Source organism: Suncus etruscus, chromosome 2 (assembly GCF_024139225.1).
Source record: "Suncus etruscus isolate mSunEtr1 chromosome 2, mSunEtr1.pri.cur, whole genome shotgun sequence".
NCBI lineage: Eukaryota > Metazoa > Chordata > Mammalia > Eulipotyphla > Soricidae > Suncus > Suncus etruscus.
Genome location: NC_064849.1, coordinates 35,615,327 through 35,633,504, shown reverse-complemented (window position 1 = coordinate 35,633,504; position 18,178 = coordinate 35,615,327). Strand labels below are relative to the sequence as shown.

The following is an 18,178-nucleotide window of genomic DNA, read 5'->3' as shown; positions in this document are numbered from 1 at the left end:
GTATTGACGTCATCAGCGCGCCGGCCGCGAGGGGCGGAAGGAAAAAAAAAAAGAAGCCGGTGGCTGTAGCAAGAAAGGCAGAGAGAGAGAGAGAACCTAACGCGGAAGTGGTGGTGGCGCCTGAGGGAGCTGCTGGCGGCGGCGCCGGCGACGTCTCAGACAGGAAACCCAGCGTTTATCTAAGGGATTGGGAGCATGCGAAGAGACGGCGGCTGTGTCGGTCTGACGTGAGCTGCTGCCTCCGTCTTCCCCTTCGCGAGCGCTCCAAGTGATGGCGAGGATGATGGCGGCGGTTCCTCGGGCGGCCCCAGGGCAGCGGCGCTCCGGAAGGTGAGTGGGGGCGGGGGCGAGGCGAGGGTCTGCGCCGACGGGCCTTCCCGGCACATCCGGGTCCCTTCCCCGGGCCCGGCCCGCCCCTCCCTCCCCCGAGCCCGGCGGACTGGAGGCATCTGCGCCAGGCCGACTCCGCTCGAGGGGAGGAGGAGGCGGGCGGAGCATCTTTCTTGGATCCTCTTCCCTCGACATTTCCGCGCAGACCGAAGAGGAAAGAAAGTCTTCGTGCGTGCCCGCTCTTCCTACACTCCATAGATCCCTGAAGAAGAAGAAGAAGGAGGAGGAGGAGGAGGAGGAGGAGGAAGAGGAGGAGGAAGAGGAAGAGGAAGAAGAAGAGGAAGAAGAAGAAGGAGGAGGAGGAGGAGGAAGAGGAAGAAGAAGAAGAAGAAGGAAGAAGAAGAAGAAGAAGAAGAAGAAGAAGAAGAAGAAGAGAAAAATAAAGAACTTGGCCTTGCAGACGCTCCTCAAGTTCACCGACGTGATAGCAAAGCAAAGCTGGAACAAAGCGCACACGTTGGTGTGGAATCAATCTTGCTTTCCTCTAGGCCTCGCGCTCTGGGCTCCTATGAATTCGCGTCGGCCCTTCAGTTCATTCCCCATCTTTGCCAGGCCCCGCCGCCGAGGATTCTCTTTAACAACAGGATATTTGTGGGTCCCCCTGCCTCCGACCCGCCGTAACCCTAGGTTCACGAATCTGTGTTTAGAGATGAGCTCGTCTCTTCGACTTGTCAGTCTTCGTTTCCAGTGTGCCCAGTTGCAAACTGAAAGACCGGGCGGGGTTGGGGAGGGGAACATTTGGCACGCCAGACGTTTCCAAATGGCCTTGGCGAGGCGCAGAGGTCTAATGTATGAATGAATGAATGAATGCAGAGGAAGAGTGATTCAGAACCAACTTGGATTTGTGGCAACGAAAGTCCGAGCAAAAGAGGCCCCCCCCCAGGCGATTCTCGTTGCTTATTTTATTTTGCAATCTTATTTTTCTAGGTAGGCTGATTGATCATTTTTTAAATACAATTAATTGCATAGACGGTATAAACTCGTCTAAGGTTCTGCGTTATAAGGTGAATTTTACGAACACTTCCCCTAAAATGAGCAAATCTAGGGCTGCAGAAATAAGACGGTGGCCTCTATCCCAGGCATCCCATCTGGTCCCCTGAGCACCATCATGTGTGAGTCCTGAGCTCAGAAACAAGTAAATCCTCTTCATCACCGGGTGTGGTTAAAAAGCAAGACGTGTTTGTAAATTTTTTTTTTTTTTTTTTTTTTTGGTTTTTGGTTTTTGGGCCACACCCAGCGCTGCTCAGGGGTTACTCCTGGCTGTCTGCTCAGAAATAGCTCCTGGCAGGCACGGGGGACCATATGGGACACCGGGATTCGAACTAACCACCTTAGGTCCTGGATCGGCTGCTTGCAAGGCAGCACCACTGTGCTATCTCTGGGCCCATGTGTAAAATTTTTTAATGAACAAATGATGAAACTTAAGAATCTGTATTTTGAGAATATAATATCTATAATGCCACGTGACTTTCATGTCTTTTTTTTTTTTTTTTTTTGGTTTTTGGGCCACACCCTGTGAGGCTCAGGGGTTACTCCTGGCTATGCGCTCAGAAGTTGCTCCTGGCTTCTTGGGGGACCATATGGGACGCCGGGGGATCGAACCGCGGTCCGTCCTAGGCTAGCGCAGGCAAGGCAGGCACCTTACCTCCAGCGCCACCGCCCGGCCCGACTTTCATGTCTTAATGAAGCCAGTTGACTCAGATTTTTCTTGACAAAATTCATATTTATGGTAAGCGCTTAATCTTGGCATTGAACAGCCCTAGTTTTTTATTTTGACTCCTACAATTGCCTGTCGTGTGACCTTGACCAATGGCTCTGCTTTTTTCTGACAATAGGTTCCCTTACATATGCTGTATAAAATGTACAAAACAAATTGCTATTTATATCTCGGCAACTTTGGGTGTGCTTTCACTGCTCTCATCTGAACTAAAGTTGAATTAAATGACTAAAACATTTTAAATATTAAAAGATAAATTCTTGATTTTGCTAATATATCTTCACAATTTCATTCCTAATTCAGAAAAATACCTGGGAATTTTAATGTCTTTCAGTGAGCTTTGTGGAGGGAAAGAGGCATTCAGACATGTACAAAATATGTAAGAATACTGATGTGACTGTCACTATACAGCATTCAACCTTTTCCAAAATGCTTTATTTATTACTAATTAATAATGATAAAAACATCATGTAGAATTGAGTAGCTGAATAAACTCAAAAAAAAATACAGGTTGCAGATTCAGTTGCAGTAAAGGTTAGTGGTCTTTGCTCTAGTCTTTTTTTTGTTTGTTTGTTTTTGGTTTTGGTTTTTTTGGGTCACACCCGGCAGCACTCAGGGGTTACTCCTGGCTCTATGCTCAGAAATCACTCCTGGCAGGCTCGGGGGACCATATAGGATGCTGGGATTCCAACCATCGACCTTCTGCATGAAAGGCATGCTATCTCTCCCGCCACAAGTCTTAATTTAGAAGGTTCATTCATACTACCTAAGGCTGACATGTGTCTCAAGGGCAATAGAATGAAAACACACACGTGGGGCCGGGCGGTGGCGCTGGAGGTAGGGTGCCTGCCTTGCCTGCGCTAGCCTAGGACGGACCGCGGTTCGATCCCCCGGCGTCCCATATGGTTCCCCAAGAAGCCAGGAGCAACTTCTGAGCGCATAGCCAGGAGTAACCCCTGAGCGTCACAGGGTGTGACCCAAAAACCAAAAAAAAAAAAAAAGGAATGAAAACACGTGAATGTATATGGCTAGAGTACTGGTTGAGATGGCATTAACTAAAAGGAGCAGTTTTAGGGGCCTTAGCAACAGCACAATGGGTAAAGTGGTTTGCCTTGAACATGGCAAACAAATATGATTCCATCATTCTCACGGTCCCCGAAGCATTCCTAGGATACTGATTCCTAAATACAAAACTCTTGAACATCACTGGTTATGACCTAAAAAAAGTAGTGACATAAGGGGTAGGGCATTTGCCTTGCATTCGCTAACCTAGGATGGAACATGGTTCAATCCCCCCGGGTGTCCCTGGGGTCCCCCAAACCAGGAGCGATTTCTGAGTGTGAGTAACTCCTAAGCATCACCGGGTGTGGCCCAAGAGCCAAAATAAAAAAAATCGAAATAAAATGTTTAGAAGCTATATCAGGGCTGAAAAGACTTCAGGAGTTTAGATGCTTGCCTTATATGCTGCTGCAGAACCAGTGGGATTCCACACATGCCCTAAGCACCACCAGGAATAATCCCTGAGTGTAAAGCCAGGAGTAAGTTCAAAGCGCTGCCAGGTGTGGCCAAAACAAAATAAAAAAATAATTTTAAAAGACAGCATTGGGGCCGGAGAGGTGGCGCTAGAGGTAAGGTGTCTGCCTTGCAAGCGCTAGCCAAGGAAAGACCTTGGTTGGATCCCCTGGCGTCCCATATGGTCACCCCAAGCCAGGGGCAATTTCTGAGCACTTAGCCAGGAGTAACCCCTGAGCGTCAAACGAGTGTGGCCCAAAAAAAAAAGACAGCATCATAACCTTAGAGTGTCAGTTTTTCAAGTCTTCAGTAATATAAGTACTGAATGTGAAAATTATTAAACCTGGGGCTGTAGTGATAGCACAGTGCGAAGGGTGGGTTACCTTGCATGTGGTTGACCCAGGTGACCTGCGTTCTATCCCTAGCAATCCATTAGGTCCCCTGAGGCTGCCAGGAGGTTTTCTAAGCACTGAGTCAAGAACAACTCCTGAGCACCACTGGGTGTAGTCCCAAAACCAAACAAACAGCAACAACAAAAATACATAACATTGTAGGCAGCTTAGAAATACAAAGATTTTTATGTCTCTGAAAGTATCCTGTACTTATCAGACTATCAATTTGCGGGGGAAATAGTGCTTTCTTTATTCTTTTATTCTTTTGGGGTGGGCACACCCGGCAGCACTCGGGTTACTCCTGATTCTGTACTCAGAAATAACTCCCGGCAGGGGTCGGGGGGAACCATATGGGATGCCAGAGATTGAACCACCATTTATCCTGAGTTGGCTGTGTGCAAGGCAAACACCCTATCACTGGCGCTATCTCCAGCCATGCTAGCAAACTTTTCATTTGTAAAAAGAAAAGTGTATAGGACAAGAAAAGTTCTTAATGAGTGTATGTTGGTTGGTATGCAAGGAACACAGTCTGAGCCCCTGCACCAGTGGGTCCACAGCCCTTTGCCATGCTTACTGCCCTAGTGTGATTCCAAAACAAAAATAAAAGGGGGTTATAAATTCACAGCTTAATTATTTTACTTTGCTACCAAGAACAAACTTTGTTAGATATTTTCAGTGATTAGGGGCCGGAGTGATAGCATAATGGTACAGGTGATTGCCTTGCATGTGGCCTACCCAGGATGGACCTGTGTTCTATTTCTTGCATCCCATTTGGTCCCCTGAGCCAGCCAGGAGTGATTTCTTTTTCTTTTTTTCTTTTTTTTGGTTTTTGGGTCACACCTGGCAGTGCTCAGGGGTTATTCCTGGCTCCAGGCTCAGAAATTGCTCCTGGCAGGCACAGGGGACCATATGGGGCGCCGGGATTCGAACCGATGACCTCCTGCATGAAAGGCAAACGCCTTACCTCCATGCTATCTCTTCCAGGAGTGATTTCTGAGTGCAGAGCCAGCGGTAACCCCTGAGTGCCACTAGTATGCCCCTCCATTTTTTTTTCAGTGATTCTGTCTGTTCACAAAGTTTTGTTAAGATTTTATTTAAGATAATAGTGCTACCAACTCCCCCCCGCAAGCAATTGAAGTACACTAGAAATGAGCAAAGAAATGGAGGTTTCCTTGATGATTTTAGTTCTTTTTACCTTCACTTTTCCTTCAGAAATAGCCTATAAGACAAGTAGTAGCCTTCTAACAGTGAGTGATAGATTTGCCAGTCATATAATCAGTATTAATTTAAACTTTTCTCCTTACATAACCAATCCCAATTTGCTACCTACTTTATTTATTGGGGGCTTCCTAAGTGGAACTCAGAAGACCCTATATTTTACCAAATGCTTTCTTCATTATAATTTCTTCCATAAAACAGTTGTAATAAATAAAAATGAATTTACTATTGAACACTTAATACAATTAGGTGCTGAGCTGACTATTTTATTTAATCTCAGTGGCATAATAAAAGTAAATAATAGCCATACCTATTGTATATTACAGATGAGAAATTGTGGTTTTAATGTGATATGGCTAGTACAAAAGAACTGAACTCAGACAACATTTCTGTTTGGGTTTATTGGTTTTTGGGTCACACCCAGTGGTGCTCAGGGGTTGTTCCTGCAGGCTCAGAGGACCATATAGGATGCTGGGAATCAAACCAGGGTCCTTTCTGGGTTGGCCACATGCTAGGCAAACGCCCTATCACTGTGCTATTTCTCTGGCCCCAAGCAACATTTCTTTTTTTTTTTTTTTCTTTTTTTGTTTTTTTGGGCCACACCCGTTTGATGCTCAGGGGTTACTCCTGGCTAAGCGCTCAGAAATTATCCCTGGCTTGGGGAGACCATATGGGACGCGGGGGGATCGAATTGCAGTCCTTCCTTGGCTAGCGCTTGCAAGGCAGACACCTTACCTCTAGCGCCACCTCGCTGGCCCCCCCAAGCAGCATTTCTAATGACTGCCATCTTTGTGTGATGGAGTTGACATCTATATACATGTATAGATGTAATGAAAATATTAAAGTGCTTATTGTTAGAAATAGTAGAATTAGTGGTAATTCTTACTGTTTTTTTACAAATTTATGCTTGGAACCCCATATAGCCTCCTGATCACTACTGGGTGTGGCCCAAAAACCAGAAAAAGTATTGAACCTCTAGAGATAACAGAGATGAAATCCAGATGTCCCTTATGCCAGGCAAGCGCTCTACCCTCTGTACTATCACTCTGGCCCCATTAAACATGTTTTTACTTTTCTTTTTTGTTCCCCAATTTTTTATGGGGGGAAAAAAGCCTTTTATTTTCACTTAGATATTTGTTTTGTATTTTAGGTTTGGGCTATACCCAACTGTTCATACTCTGCCTTTGCTTAGGAATCACTCCTGGGGACCCTCATGTGTTGGCAGGCACGGGAGACCATATGGGATACCTGGGATCAAACCAAGGTTGGCCAAATGCAAGGCAAAGCCCTGCTTCTGTGCTATCTCTCTGGCCACCTCTTTTATTGACCTTTTATGTTTAAGCTGTGCAGTTAGATTTATTTATGTTGGCCATTTCTTGCTTCCTAATATGCGCTTTAATTGCTATAAACTTCCCTGTTATACTGCTTTTGCTATGCCCTCTATATTTTGATAGCTTGTATATTCATTATCATTTATTTCCAGGAATTTTATTTCCTCACTGATTTTATCTTTGCTCCACTGGTTGTTCAGAAGTAAATTGTTTTGCTTTTCCAATGTTTGAGTGTTTTTTTTTCCATTTTTATTGATTAATTTCTACTTTTAAAGCTTCCTAGAGAGGATAATTGATATAATTTCTCTTGACCTTGTGCAGCAATGTTTTGTGACCCAGAATGTGATCTATTATGGAGAATGTACCATATGCACCAGAGAAGAATGTATACTCTTAAGAGTCTTATCTTATTTTCATATCTTCTTTAAATGCCAGTGTTCCCTTACAGAGTTTTTGCCTACATGACCTGTATATATATATATATATATATATATATATATATATATATATATACAGTGATGACAGGAATGCTTGATTTCCTACTATTGTGTTGCTGTCAGTGTTTTTCTTCATGTCTGTTGGTTGTTTTTAAATATTTTGGGGCCAGAGATAGAATGGAGGTAGGGCGTTTGCCTTTCATGCAGGACAGAGGTTCGAATCCCGGCAACCCTTTTAGTCCCCCGAGTTTGCGCCCCCCCCCAGCGATTTCTGAGCGGAGAGCCAGGAGTACTGAGCGCTGTCAGGTGTGACCCCCCCAAAAAAAAAACAACAGCAACAACAACAACAAAATATATATATATAATATATATATATTATATATATATTGATGGTCCACCATCAGGAGCTATATGTTTTTAGTAATGTGAGTTCTTCTTGGTGTATTAATCCCTTCATCATTAAGAAATGGCCCTCCCTGTCCTTTCTGCCCATTTTTTTGTTTGTATTTTGAGTCACACCTGGAGGTGATCAGGGGTTATTCCTAGTTCTGCACTCAAGAATCACTCCTGGTGGTGCTCAGGAAACCATATGGATGGATACCTGAGATCCAACCTGGGTCAGCTGCATGCAAGGCAAGCGCCTTTCCCACTGTGCTATCACTCCAGCCCCTGAATCAATTATTTACTTATTGAATCATTTATTTACTTCTGGTTGGGGGGCCAAAGCCAGCAATACTTAGGGGTCACTCAATACTACTCAACAATCATTCCTTCAGAAGCTCATATGTGGTGCTTTCTGGCCTTTTAAAGTTTAAAGTCTGTGTCATCTGATACAAATATTGTTACCTTAGCTTTTTTGTTTGTTTTGTTTTTGTTTTTCAGCCACACCCGTTTGATGCTCAGGGGCTATTTCTGGCTAAGCACTCAGAAATTGCCCCTGGCTTGGGGGAACCATATGGGATGATGGGGGATCGAAGCTTGGTCCTTCCTTGGCTAGTGCTTGCAAGGCAGACACCTTACCTCTAGCGCCACCTCACCGGTCCCACCATAGCCTTTTTTTAAAAGGAATTGTTTACCTGTAAGATGGTTTGTAATCTTTGACTTTAAGCTTGTGTTTACCCTACTTGTTCAGTGTGTCTCTTAGAGAATGTTGTGGTCAGTTTTCTCACATATCCTATCACTCTGTTTCTTGATTGGTGAGTTCAGTCCATTGACATTGAAATTAATGAGATGAAGGAATGTATTGTCACCATTCGTAGGGTTTACATGTGACTCATCTTGTCTTTTATAGAAGTTCCTTGAGGGCTGGAGATGTAGTACAGCAGTTAGAGAACTTGCCTTGCATATGACCACCCTAGGTTCCATCTCCAGCATCCCATATAGTCCCCCAAGCATTGACAGAAGTAATTCCTGAGCTTCACTGGGTATGTCCCCAAAATAGCAACAACAACAAAAAAATACACTGGTGTGATAATAAATGGGTAGGGCCCTTGCATTGTTTGTGTCCAACCTTGATTCATCCCTAGCTTCATATATGATCCCCTAATCCCTCTTAGAGTAAGCCCAGAACACTGCCAGGTGTGACCAAAAAACAAAGATGCTTCTTGAATGTTTCTTGAAAAGCTACCGTATTTGCCGGCGTATAAGACGACCCCCTAATTTTGCAGTTAAAACATAGGTTTAGGCCTATATTCGCTGTATCAGACAGAACGTTCCTGTGCTACAACTGTATGTACCACAGTGAGCCAATCACAGCAAGCAAAGGTTCAAAGGTTATACTGTAATAGACTTCCTCTCTGACTCTGGCCAATCTGAGCAGACTTTTTACAGTGCAGATTCGGGTCCAGAACATTGTCTAATTTGCATGCATAAAAAACCTGCTTGGATTGGCTGAGTCAGAGAGGCAGTCCGAGCTGCCTTGCAGTGATTGGTGCAGGATCGAGTTGGAAAATTCGTTTTGTGGCAATATTCAGACAATTTTTGTTTAGCGGCATATTGAAACATTTTTCGGGATATACTCAGCGTATAAGACGACCCCCGATTTTCGGTTGACTTTTTTTGTTTCAAAGTCATCTTATACGCCAGAAAATACGGTAGCTTTAAAAGCTGGGAAGTTACTAAGCAATTGCTTGTCTATAAAATTTTTTTATCTTTTTTTCAAATCAAATTAAATCTAACTGATTATGGTATTCTTGATAAGATGTTCATTTCATTCTGCTTTTTATTATATATTTTATTATTTATTATATATTATATTCATTCTGCAATTCTCATTTGACTTATAGAGTTTTATTTGAGAAAACTACTGTTAATCTTAGAGAATTTCCTTTGTGACTTACATATTTGATCTTGGGACTTCAATATTCTCTTACTGGGCGGAGGGAGTGAGGGAGAAGGTGGGAGAGAGAGGGGAGAGAGAGGAGAGAGAGAAAGAGAGAGTTAGAGAGGGAGGGAGGGAGAGAGGGAGGGAGGGAGGAGATGGGACCTGTTTTTGGCTTAAATCATGCCTTGTTGGGGATCAGGGTGATGAGAGAGAGAGGGAGAGGGAGAGGGAGACCTGTTTTTGGCTTATTGAATCAAGATTCATGTCTTCTTTAACTCTGGAAAAAAATCATGCCTTGTTGGGGATAGGGGTGATCAACTCCAGCAGCTTACTCCTGGCTCTGCGCTTAGAAATTGCTGCTGCAGGCTCACCATGTGGGATACAAAGCAAACACTCTAGACTTCTTTCTTCTAATTCTCCTTGTTCCTCAGAGACTGTAATGAGTCTGCTGTTATTCTTAATCTCATCCTGTAGTTCTCTGGTGTACTGTTCATTTTTTTTTCAGACATTCTTCATCTTCTGTTGGTTTCTAGAAGTTTCCTACATACCATCTTTAGCTCACTCCACTGTTAAGGACTTCCTTTAAGTTTTTTATGTCACACACATAACTTTGGTTTCTGGTTGATTAGTTTTCTTTTTTTTTTTTTTTTTTTTTTGGTTTTTGGGCCACACCCATTTGACACTCAGAAATTGCCCCTGGCTTGGGGGGACCATAGGGGACGCGGGGGGATCGAACCGCTGCCCGTCCTATGGTAGCGCTTGCAAGGCAGACACCTTACCTCTAGCGCCACCTTCCCGGCCCCTGGTTGATTAGTTTTCTAACTTCTATTGATAATTGTATATGCATGTATTATTATTATCTGCATCATGATGCCTCTGATATATATATATATATATATATATATATAATCTGAGAGATTTTTTTTTTTTTTTGGTTTTTGGGCCACACCCTGCGGTGCTCAGGGGTTACTCCTGGCTGTCTGCTCAGAAATAGCTCCTGGCAGGCACGGGGGACCATATGGGACACCGGGATTCGAACCAACCACCTTTGGTCCTGGATCGGCTGCTTGCAAGGCAAACGCTGCTGTGCTATCTCTCTGGGCCCAATCTGAGAGATTTTAAAGTTGGTTGATACTGTAGAACCTTCACTTTTGTTGGACTTTATAGGCTTTTACATAGCTTCCCTATTGTGTCTTTTGAATTCTGGTGTGAATTTTCATAATTCATTCTCATAAGCAAATTATGAAAGTGTAGCAATTGACTCCCAAGAATGAAGGGGTACTCTAGGACTGTAACCTCCATGGGGAAATTGGTGACTTCAGTATAGTGCTGAAGGAATAAAAGTATTCCAGTATTCCATCATTGAGGTGTTAAGGCTCCATTTGATCCCTACAGATTCTCAAGTTGGAGGCCTCATGTCCTTCCTGGACTGACTGGTTCCAAAGAGTACCTACTGCATTTGGGGTACTCACCTAAAACACGGATGGCCAGGGCTTATCTGGAATGGAGACCAGACTATTTGGTACTATTTTTCTGTGCTAAATAAGCATATTTTAAAAATTGGCGCTTAATATATAAGCCATAAAGTGAGCAGCAAATAATTTGTGTTGTGTGTGGTTTGTTTTTTTTTTTTTAGATACATCCAGAAAGTGCCCAGAAGAAACTTCCTGCCGGAAAAACTGAAAAAGCATTATTTATAACACTGGAATTGTGGATAAGTTTTGAAGATGGCAGAAAACATTGAAAATGATTGTAAAGATGTAGATGTAAGACCTAAAACTACCCGGAGTAGAAGTGCTGATAGAAAAGATGGTTACGTGTGGAGTGGAAAGAAGTTGTCTTGGTCGAAAAAGAATGAAAGTTGTTCAGATGCTGAAACGGTGAATGTTATAGAGAAAACAGAAGTTCCCTTAAGAAGCCAAGAACGAAAGCACAGCTGTTCATCCATCGAGTTGGATTTAGATCACTCCTGTGGGCATAGATTTCTAGGCCGTTCTCTTAAACAGAAACTTCAAGATGCTGTGGGGCAGTGCTTTCCAATAAAGAATTGTAGTAGCCGGCACTCTTCAGGACTTCCATCCAAAAGAAAAATTCATATCAGTGAACTCATGTTAGATAAGTGTCCTTTCCCACCTCGATCGGATTTAGCCTTTAGGTGGCACTTTATTAAACGACATACAGCTCCTATAAATCCTAAATCAGATGATTGGGTAAGCACAGACTTATCTCAGAGTGAACTGAGGGATATTCAGTTAAAACGAAGAAACACAGAAGAAGAGATAAACTGTTTCTCACATACTAATGTTCAGCCCTGTGTCATAACCACAAACACTGTTTCATGTGGAAGTGGTCCTCTAACTGGTTCTGTAATGAACCTAGTTTCAAATAACAGTATAGAAGATAGTGATATGGATTCAGATGATGAAATTATTACACTTTGCACAAGTTCCAGGAAAAGAAACAAACCCAAATGGGAGCTAGATGAAGATATCCTGCAGTTGGAAACACCACCTAAGTACCACACCCAGATTGATTATGTCCACTATCTTGTACCAGACCTCCTTCAGATCAATAACAATCCATGTTATTGGGGAGTTATGGATAAATATGCAGCTGAAGCTCTACTAGAAGGAAAACCTGAAGGTACTTTTTTACTTCGAGATTCAGCACAGGAAGACTATTTGTTCTCTGTTAGTTTTAGACGCTATAGTCGTTCTCTTCACGCTAGAATTGAACAGTGGAATCACAACTTTAGCTTTGATGCACATGATCCTTGTGTCTTCCATTCTCCTGATATTACTGGGCTCCTAGAACATTATAAGGACCCAAGTGCCTGTATGTTCTTTGAACCACTTTTATCTACTCCTTTAATTCGGACTTTCCCCTTTTCCCTACAGCACATATGCAGAACAGTTATTTGTAACTGTACAACTTATGATGGTATTGATGCCCTTCCAATTCCTTCCTCTATGAAATTATATCTGAAGGAATATCACTATAAATCAAAAGTTAGAGTACTCAGGATTGATGCACCAGAACAATGCTAGGAAAGGAGTAGAAACATTGGAATTATACACATATTTTTATTTAATGGCTTATTTTTCTTATACTTTACATTTTTTTAAAAGGGCAACTGGAATACAAATAAACTTCTGCCCAAAATTTTACTTCCAGATCATTTTATTTTTATTCTGACATACTAATTGTTTAAGGTTATATATACTAAGGAGTAATGAACCAGATTTAGTTTTTGTTACTATATAGATTATATACCTAATTTTTTCTTTTCTTGATTGTAGTTTGCAGTGTTCCAGAGATATTAAAAATTTGGTAGACATTGCAAACAGTCGAACAATATGTATTTTGTACTTTTAAAAGAATATCCTGTATCCCTTTCCACTTGTGAAATGCTATGTTAGCCTATTCCATTAGCATTCCTATCCATATAATTTCCCCATCCCCATCCCCATCCCAAGAGTTGTTTTCAGTTCTTCAGTTAAGTGTGTTGTAATTCACAGTACATATTAATGTAATGGACTTATGTATTAAATAGGTTGTTAATATAACAAAATGGCTTAAAATAAAAGTTGATGTGTTTTCATTTTACATATTAACCATAAAATAGGGTTTCTAAGCCTGATTAATCTGGTCAGTAAGAAATGAGGAGAAGCTCTGGCTCAATGGTAGAATGAATGCCTTATGTATGTGAACCCTGGGTTGGATCTCAGGCACCTCAGAAGAGAAAAAAGAATTAATGAAAAAGACGATATTTTGCTGTTGAATTTCTTGTACATGATAGTGAGGTTATTTGTTTTATTCCTTGAATAGAGCTTTCTCTCCACATGGTTGAATTAGAATCAGTATCTTGAGAATGTAAATATTGTTTCTTTCTCACTGGAAGCTTTAAAATGATAACACTAGTAACTTGTAATGAAAAAAGTTACTAAAGCAACTGTGAGGTTTTTCTGTATTATGTACTGTTATTTTTTTCTTAGACCTTTTATAGAAACTAAACTTGTTCTTCAGCTGAAATACCACAGTTTATTAAAACAACAGCCATAAGGTTCCATTAGTAACCAACAAAAAAATTGTTAAGTTGCTCTTGAATAAAATTTCAAGAGGTAAACAGGGTCTCTCAGTGTTCAGGAAGCTTCGTACTGTTTTTTAACCTTTGCATTTCAAAAAATTGCTCTTGTTTTCATAATTAATATATCTTTTATGATCAGTTCCCAAAAAGAATACATTTTGAAAGCTGCATGAAGTTTCATCCATAGCAGTATAGGGCACTAGAGGTAATATTTTACATTTACTCTTTTGAGAACAGGGAAGCATTTTTAGAAACATCATTAGCCCAATATAATAAAGATTAATAGAGTGATACCATCCAGCTCCTCTTTTTTTTAAAGAATCAATAATGAATTCCCAGACAGTTGTTTCTTCTGGCAAGCTATCTATCCCTTTATACTAACTAGCATTTTTAATCTAATTTTGCTCTAGTAGGAAGCTGCTTTTCCATTTATTGAAAGAAATTTGACTCATTTACAAGCTGGAAAAGATGTTTCTTAAATATTACTGCTTTTAAGTTGAAGCATTCACCTTTCATGAAAATATATGGTTAATAAAGATGTCAGTTTTTGATATTATCTTTAAAATAAATGTTAACAATTAACACAAAATCAAAGGAAATATCTGTTAGCATTTTTCTTTCAGCAGTTTTTTTCTCAGTGGTCTCAAGACTCTTGATTCCAGTGAGAGGTAGAAAATGACACCTCTCATCAATGATGAGGCTCAGAATATCTTTACACCAAGTTGAGATTTTCCTTTTTCAAGTGTAGAAAAGTCTCATACTACCTCATCTTTATTGTGGCACTTTTGTAGATCACTGAGAAGCTTAACTGACTTACCAATATAGTACTTCCTAAATATCTTTGGTGAAAGAAAATTGTGTGGTTAGACTTTACCCATAATTAGAGTTTTTATCAGAATTTGATAATGAGACTTTCTGTTTCTATGAAACAATCATTTTAAATAATTTTCTTTTAAAAATAATTTTTTATCAGTACAGAAAAACCTAAGGGATGATTAGTTAAGAATATTGTTAAAAGGTAATTTTATAACAAAATTATAATTATGTTGCCTTTTATAATGATAAAATTGGTGTTTATATGAAAATCAAGCTCTAAGTCGTTTTTCATATATTCAGACTGGTTGCTTGTAATATATTCTCCCTGGCTTAATTTTTCAGCTTCAAGGTATTAATAGTTATTAACATTTTCAAAATACTGCCATAGACAGCCTTGAAGTAGATGATCCAAGAAATGATCTGGTAAGAGACATTTATTCTGAAATGGTTTGGTTTGGTTTGGTTTGGTTTGGTTTGGTTTGGTTTGCTACAATGAAAAGATACCTGGAAAGTAGAAACAAAGACCTGAGAAGGTAATTGCTTTTGAAATAAAGGGAAAAAAAAGAGAAGGATTGGAATTTAGGAAGTTTAATTTTTTAATAACTATAAGGGTATATTTGGGAGACTACTCGGTATTCAGAAATTTAACTTATTAAGAAACTTTTATTGGAATGTATAAATAAAATGAGTAAATTCTGAGAAAAATGTGGAAAAGGTAAAAATCTAAATATGAATAAAAATTTTTAACAACTCTTATGTGATGATGTGAACATTAGAAGTATAAATTCCGGAGTTGATAAAACATATGGCATGGTGGGAATGTGTAGTTTATTGATAAGAAAGGGTGGTGCTAAAAGAAACAATAAAATATTAAATTAAGAATTAGGCATTACCTCAGGGAAAAAGCTTTGACAGTGCAAGGAAACTACTTAATTGCTAATAGCTAGTCTGGACCAGACACTTAACTGTGCTTTGGGAATCATCCTGCTCTAATCAGGAAATAAACTTGACTTTTATATTTCTCTGAAGCTTTTCAGGATATACCTCTCCAATCCTGTTTTTGTTTTTTTTTTTTTAAGCTACAGCTTGATACATACTACAGTTACTGAAGTATGTTGAATGGTTTTTTTAGATTTCATAGCATTTTATATAAAAACTCATATGATCTTTCTATAACCATGCCAAACACTTAAATAATTCATAGAGTGAATGGTTTAATTTAAAGGAAGACCTAATAAGAGGAAGAAGAAAGGAAGCTTTTAGTCAGCTTGTGGCTAGATTTATTGATTTGATGATCAAACCTGGGTTCTTTACTGAATTTCAGCTAAGAGCAAACTTGGGTCAAAAAATGACTTTCTTTAAAGTTTTGACTTATTATAAATAATATAAAGGATATTTTAATAATTAGCAGTTCTTTAAAAATAAAGCAAATGTGGCAAACAGGACACAGATCATTACTAAAATTTCATTTCTTTTATAAGAAAATCATGATTATCATTTATTCATGAGACAAAGCCATTAAGACAAATCAAGTTATCAGCTTCCTGTCTCTGAAGTTTGGGTCATTTTATAGATCCACGTAATAGAGAACTTCCTTCCTATGAAACAAAATCCTTGAGACCAAAATCTCTTATACTCAGCTTTCATGAAAAATCTTGTCTTTTTTAGCAATATTCACATCAAATAGATTCTATAATTATTTTGGCAAAGCAAATTTCACACAAAAATTTAGACTTTCCTGACTATAAAATGAGGGAAAATAATGCAAGTACAAAATTTCCAGAGTGTTAGATGACTTGATGTCCAAAAGAATAAGATTTAAATCATGTTATTTCTGCATTTGGAAAAATTTTTTAGAAACAGTAAGTCACATTTTTTTTATTCCTGTAGAATGAACAGAAGCACAATGTGGTTTTGGTTTTTATTTTAATGACCTATTGAAATGAGCAATACTGCAAAAGTCTTTATATTACTAATCTCTACAGACATTGGAACACAAAATGGAGGTAACTGTAGAAATACATTAGCTTCTAAATAGAAATGAAGATGAATGTATATAGCCCAATGGAAAGGTATTTCAGTAGGGCACAGAAGTCCTATTTCAAAAAAAAACAAACAAACACAACCAAAGTCTACTTTTACCACTTTTTAATAATTAGCCAGTACTAAGTCTTTTCTGCTTTTATTTCCTGACGTTTAAAAAAAAGTAGGTAATAATACTTGTCACTTGACTTCCTGAAGACCAATTCTTCAGTGAAGAAGTGACCCTTAGAGCATACTTGAAAATAATTGTTGTATAGCCCTTACACACAAATGTGATGATAGGTTTTCAGAGTATCCCTTTAGTGAACCTGCAGATTGACATGCACTTCCTTTATTCGGTAATAGGCTTTCTTGGCTTAATTTGACAATAGAGATAACTGTACAATTTGGATTTATGGTTTAGACTGCAATTAGATGAACAGTTGCAATTTCCTATCCTTAATAAGGTCTGTGTAAAATTGATGTTAGCCTAAGTTATTTTAAAAGTTGATTACATTTGGAGGAAGTAAAAGATAATCACTTTTGCCATGGTTATAATGAAATCTTAGCTTTCAGACCTGAGTGTAAAACTCAAGATTTACCTAAATTGTGCTGATTTTGCTTTTCTGAAATAGATAAATTCTGTTACAAGTATGAACTTGCTATATATTGAATACATACAGAATTTAGTTACTTCACAAAAGTATTAATGACTATTTGTGTCTATCAAAGCTTGTATAAACTTATCCCCTAAATGTAGACTGTCCGTTTTTGTTCCTATTCCTAAAGTTGTTTTCTTTGATGTGAGTTTAAATAAGTTCTGAATAAATTTTCATTTCTTCTTAATTAAAACTTCTTATAAAATCCAGAGGCCTCGCATTTTGTTTTTAAAATTTTGTGTATATATGTTACAGTTAACGCAAGGGGGGAATATAAAACTTGGGATTCTTGTACATTTTCGAGTTGTAGTATGCTACTCTTCACGGAACCTCAAGAAGCTGATGTCAAGATGTGATCAGATATGCTGGAGAAATATGGGGGAGTGGGTCTTAATTTAGAATGAAAGGCACTGGAGCAGGAGCTGATGGGAAGTCTTCATGCAGGTCCAACCTAGCTGGTGTGGAGGAACCTGAAGGATTGGGTACGGTGAACTTAAGGCCTTTTGTTTTGGCTGCTCAGAGGTTTATGCCTGACTCCCACTCAGGAGTCACTCCTGGCGGTGCTCAGGGGACTCTCTGAAATGCAGGAGATTGAATCTGGGTCTGCCGCATGCAAGGCAAGTTCACCCACTGTACTATGACTAGAGCTTCAGGCCTTTCATCCATCATCTCACATGCAATTCTGAATAAACATTAGCGTTAGCCTCTATAGGCTCCCATGGGGCACAGGAATGGCCCTGTTCTCTAATCCCTAGTGTCCACTATCCTGGCTGAGAACTAGCAGGACTAAGTTAGATGTCACAAGATTCAGAGGGACTAGGAGCAATTAATTGGGTGAAGCACTCAGGCGCAGGTGGTTTTTGACCCCGAACTTCAATAACTTAGTAATGATTCAGCACATCTGTTTTGTTTTAGGACCACCCCCCACCCATGGTCTGGGCTTATTCCTAGCTCTACACTCAGAAATCGAGGATTATATGTAGTTCCAAGAATCGAACCCAGGTTGGCTGCATGCAAGCTCCTACCTTCTGTTCTATAGCTCCGGCCGTGGAGCAACATTTTTAAATGATTTTTTAAAAGACTCTTATCCTGAGTTAAATAAAAACTTTAAACAGTAGCCTTTCAATCCCCATTTGTTGGCTTAACGCTTCCTTCTGGCTAAAGGCGCTGCCATTCCCAGCACCCTTAGGAAGGGTCGTTCTAGTGACATTTAATAAGTTTAATGAAATGTGCACCCGCCCACCCGCTAAGGGTTAACACAAGGAAGCAAAATG

The 18,178-nt window shown here is 39.8% G+C and overlaps 1 protein-coding gene across 1 annotated transcript; it reads left to right on the top strand.

The window, feature by feature from the left end:
- The first annotated feature begins 267 nt into the window (after positions 1-267).
- SOCS4 (suppressor of cytokine signaling 4) lies at positions 268-12,531 on the top strand. Its single transcript, XM_049767319.1, has 2 exons — positions 268-330; positions 10,957-12,531. The coding sequence occupies exon 2, from the start codon at positions 11,048-11,050 to the stop codon at positions 12,365-12,367; it is 1,320 nt and encodes a 439-aa protein (XP_049623276.1). The 5' UTR covers positions 268-330; positions 10,957-11,047; the 3' UTR covers positions 12,368-12,531.
- The last annotated feature ends 5,647 nt before the right edge of the window (positions 12,532-18,178 follow it).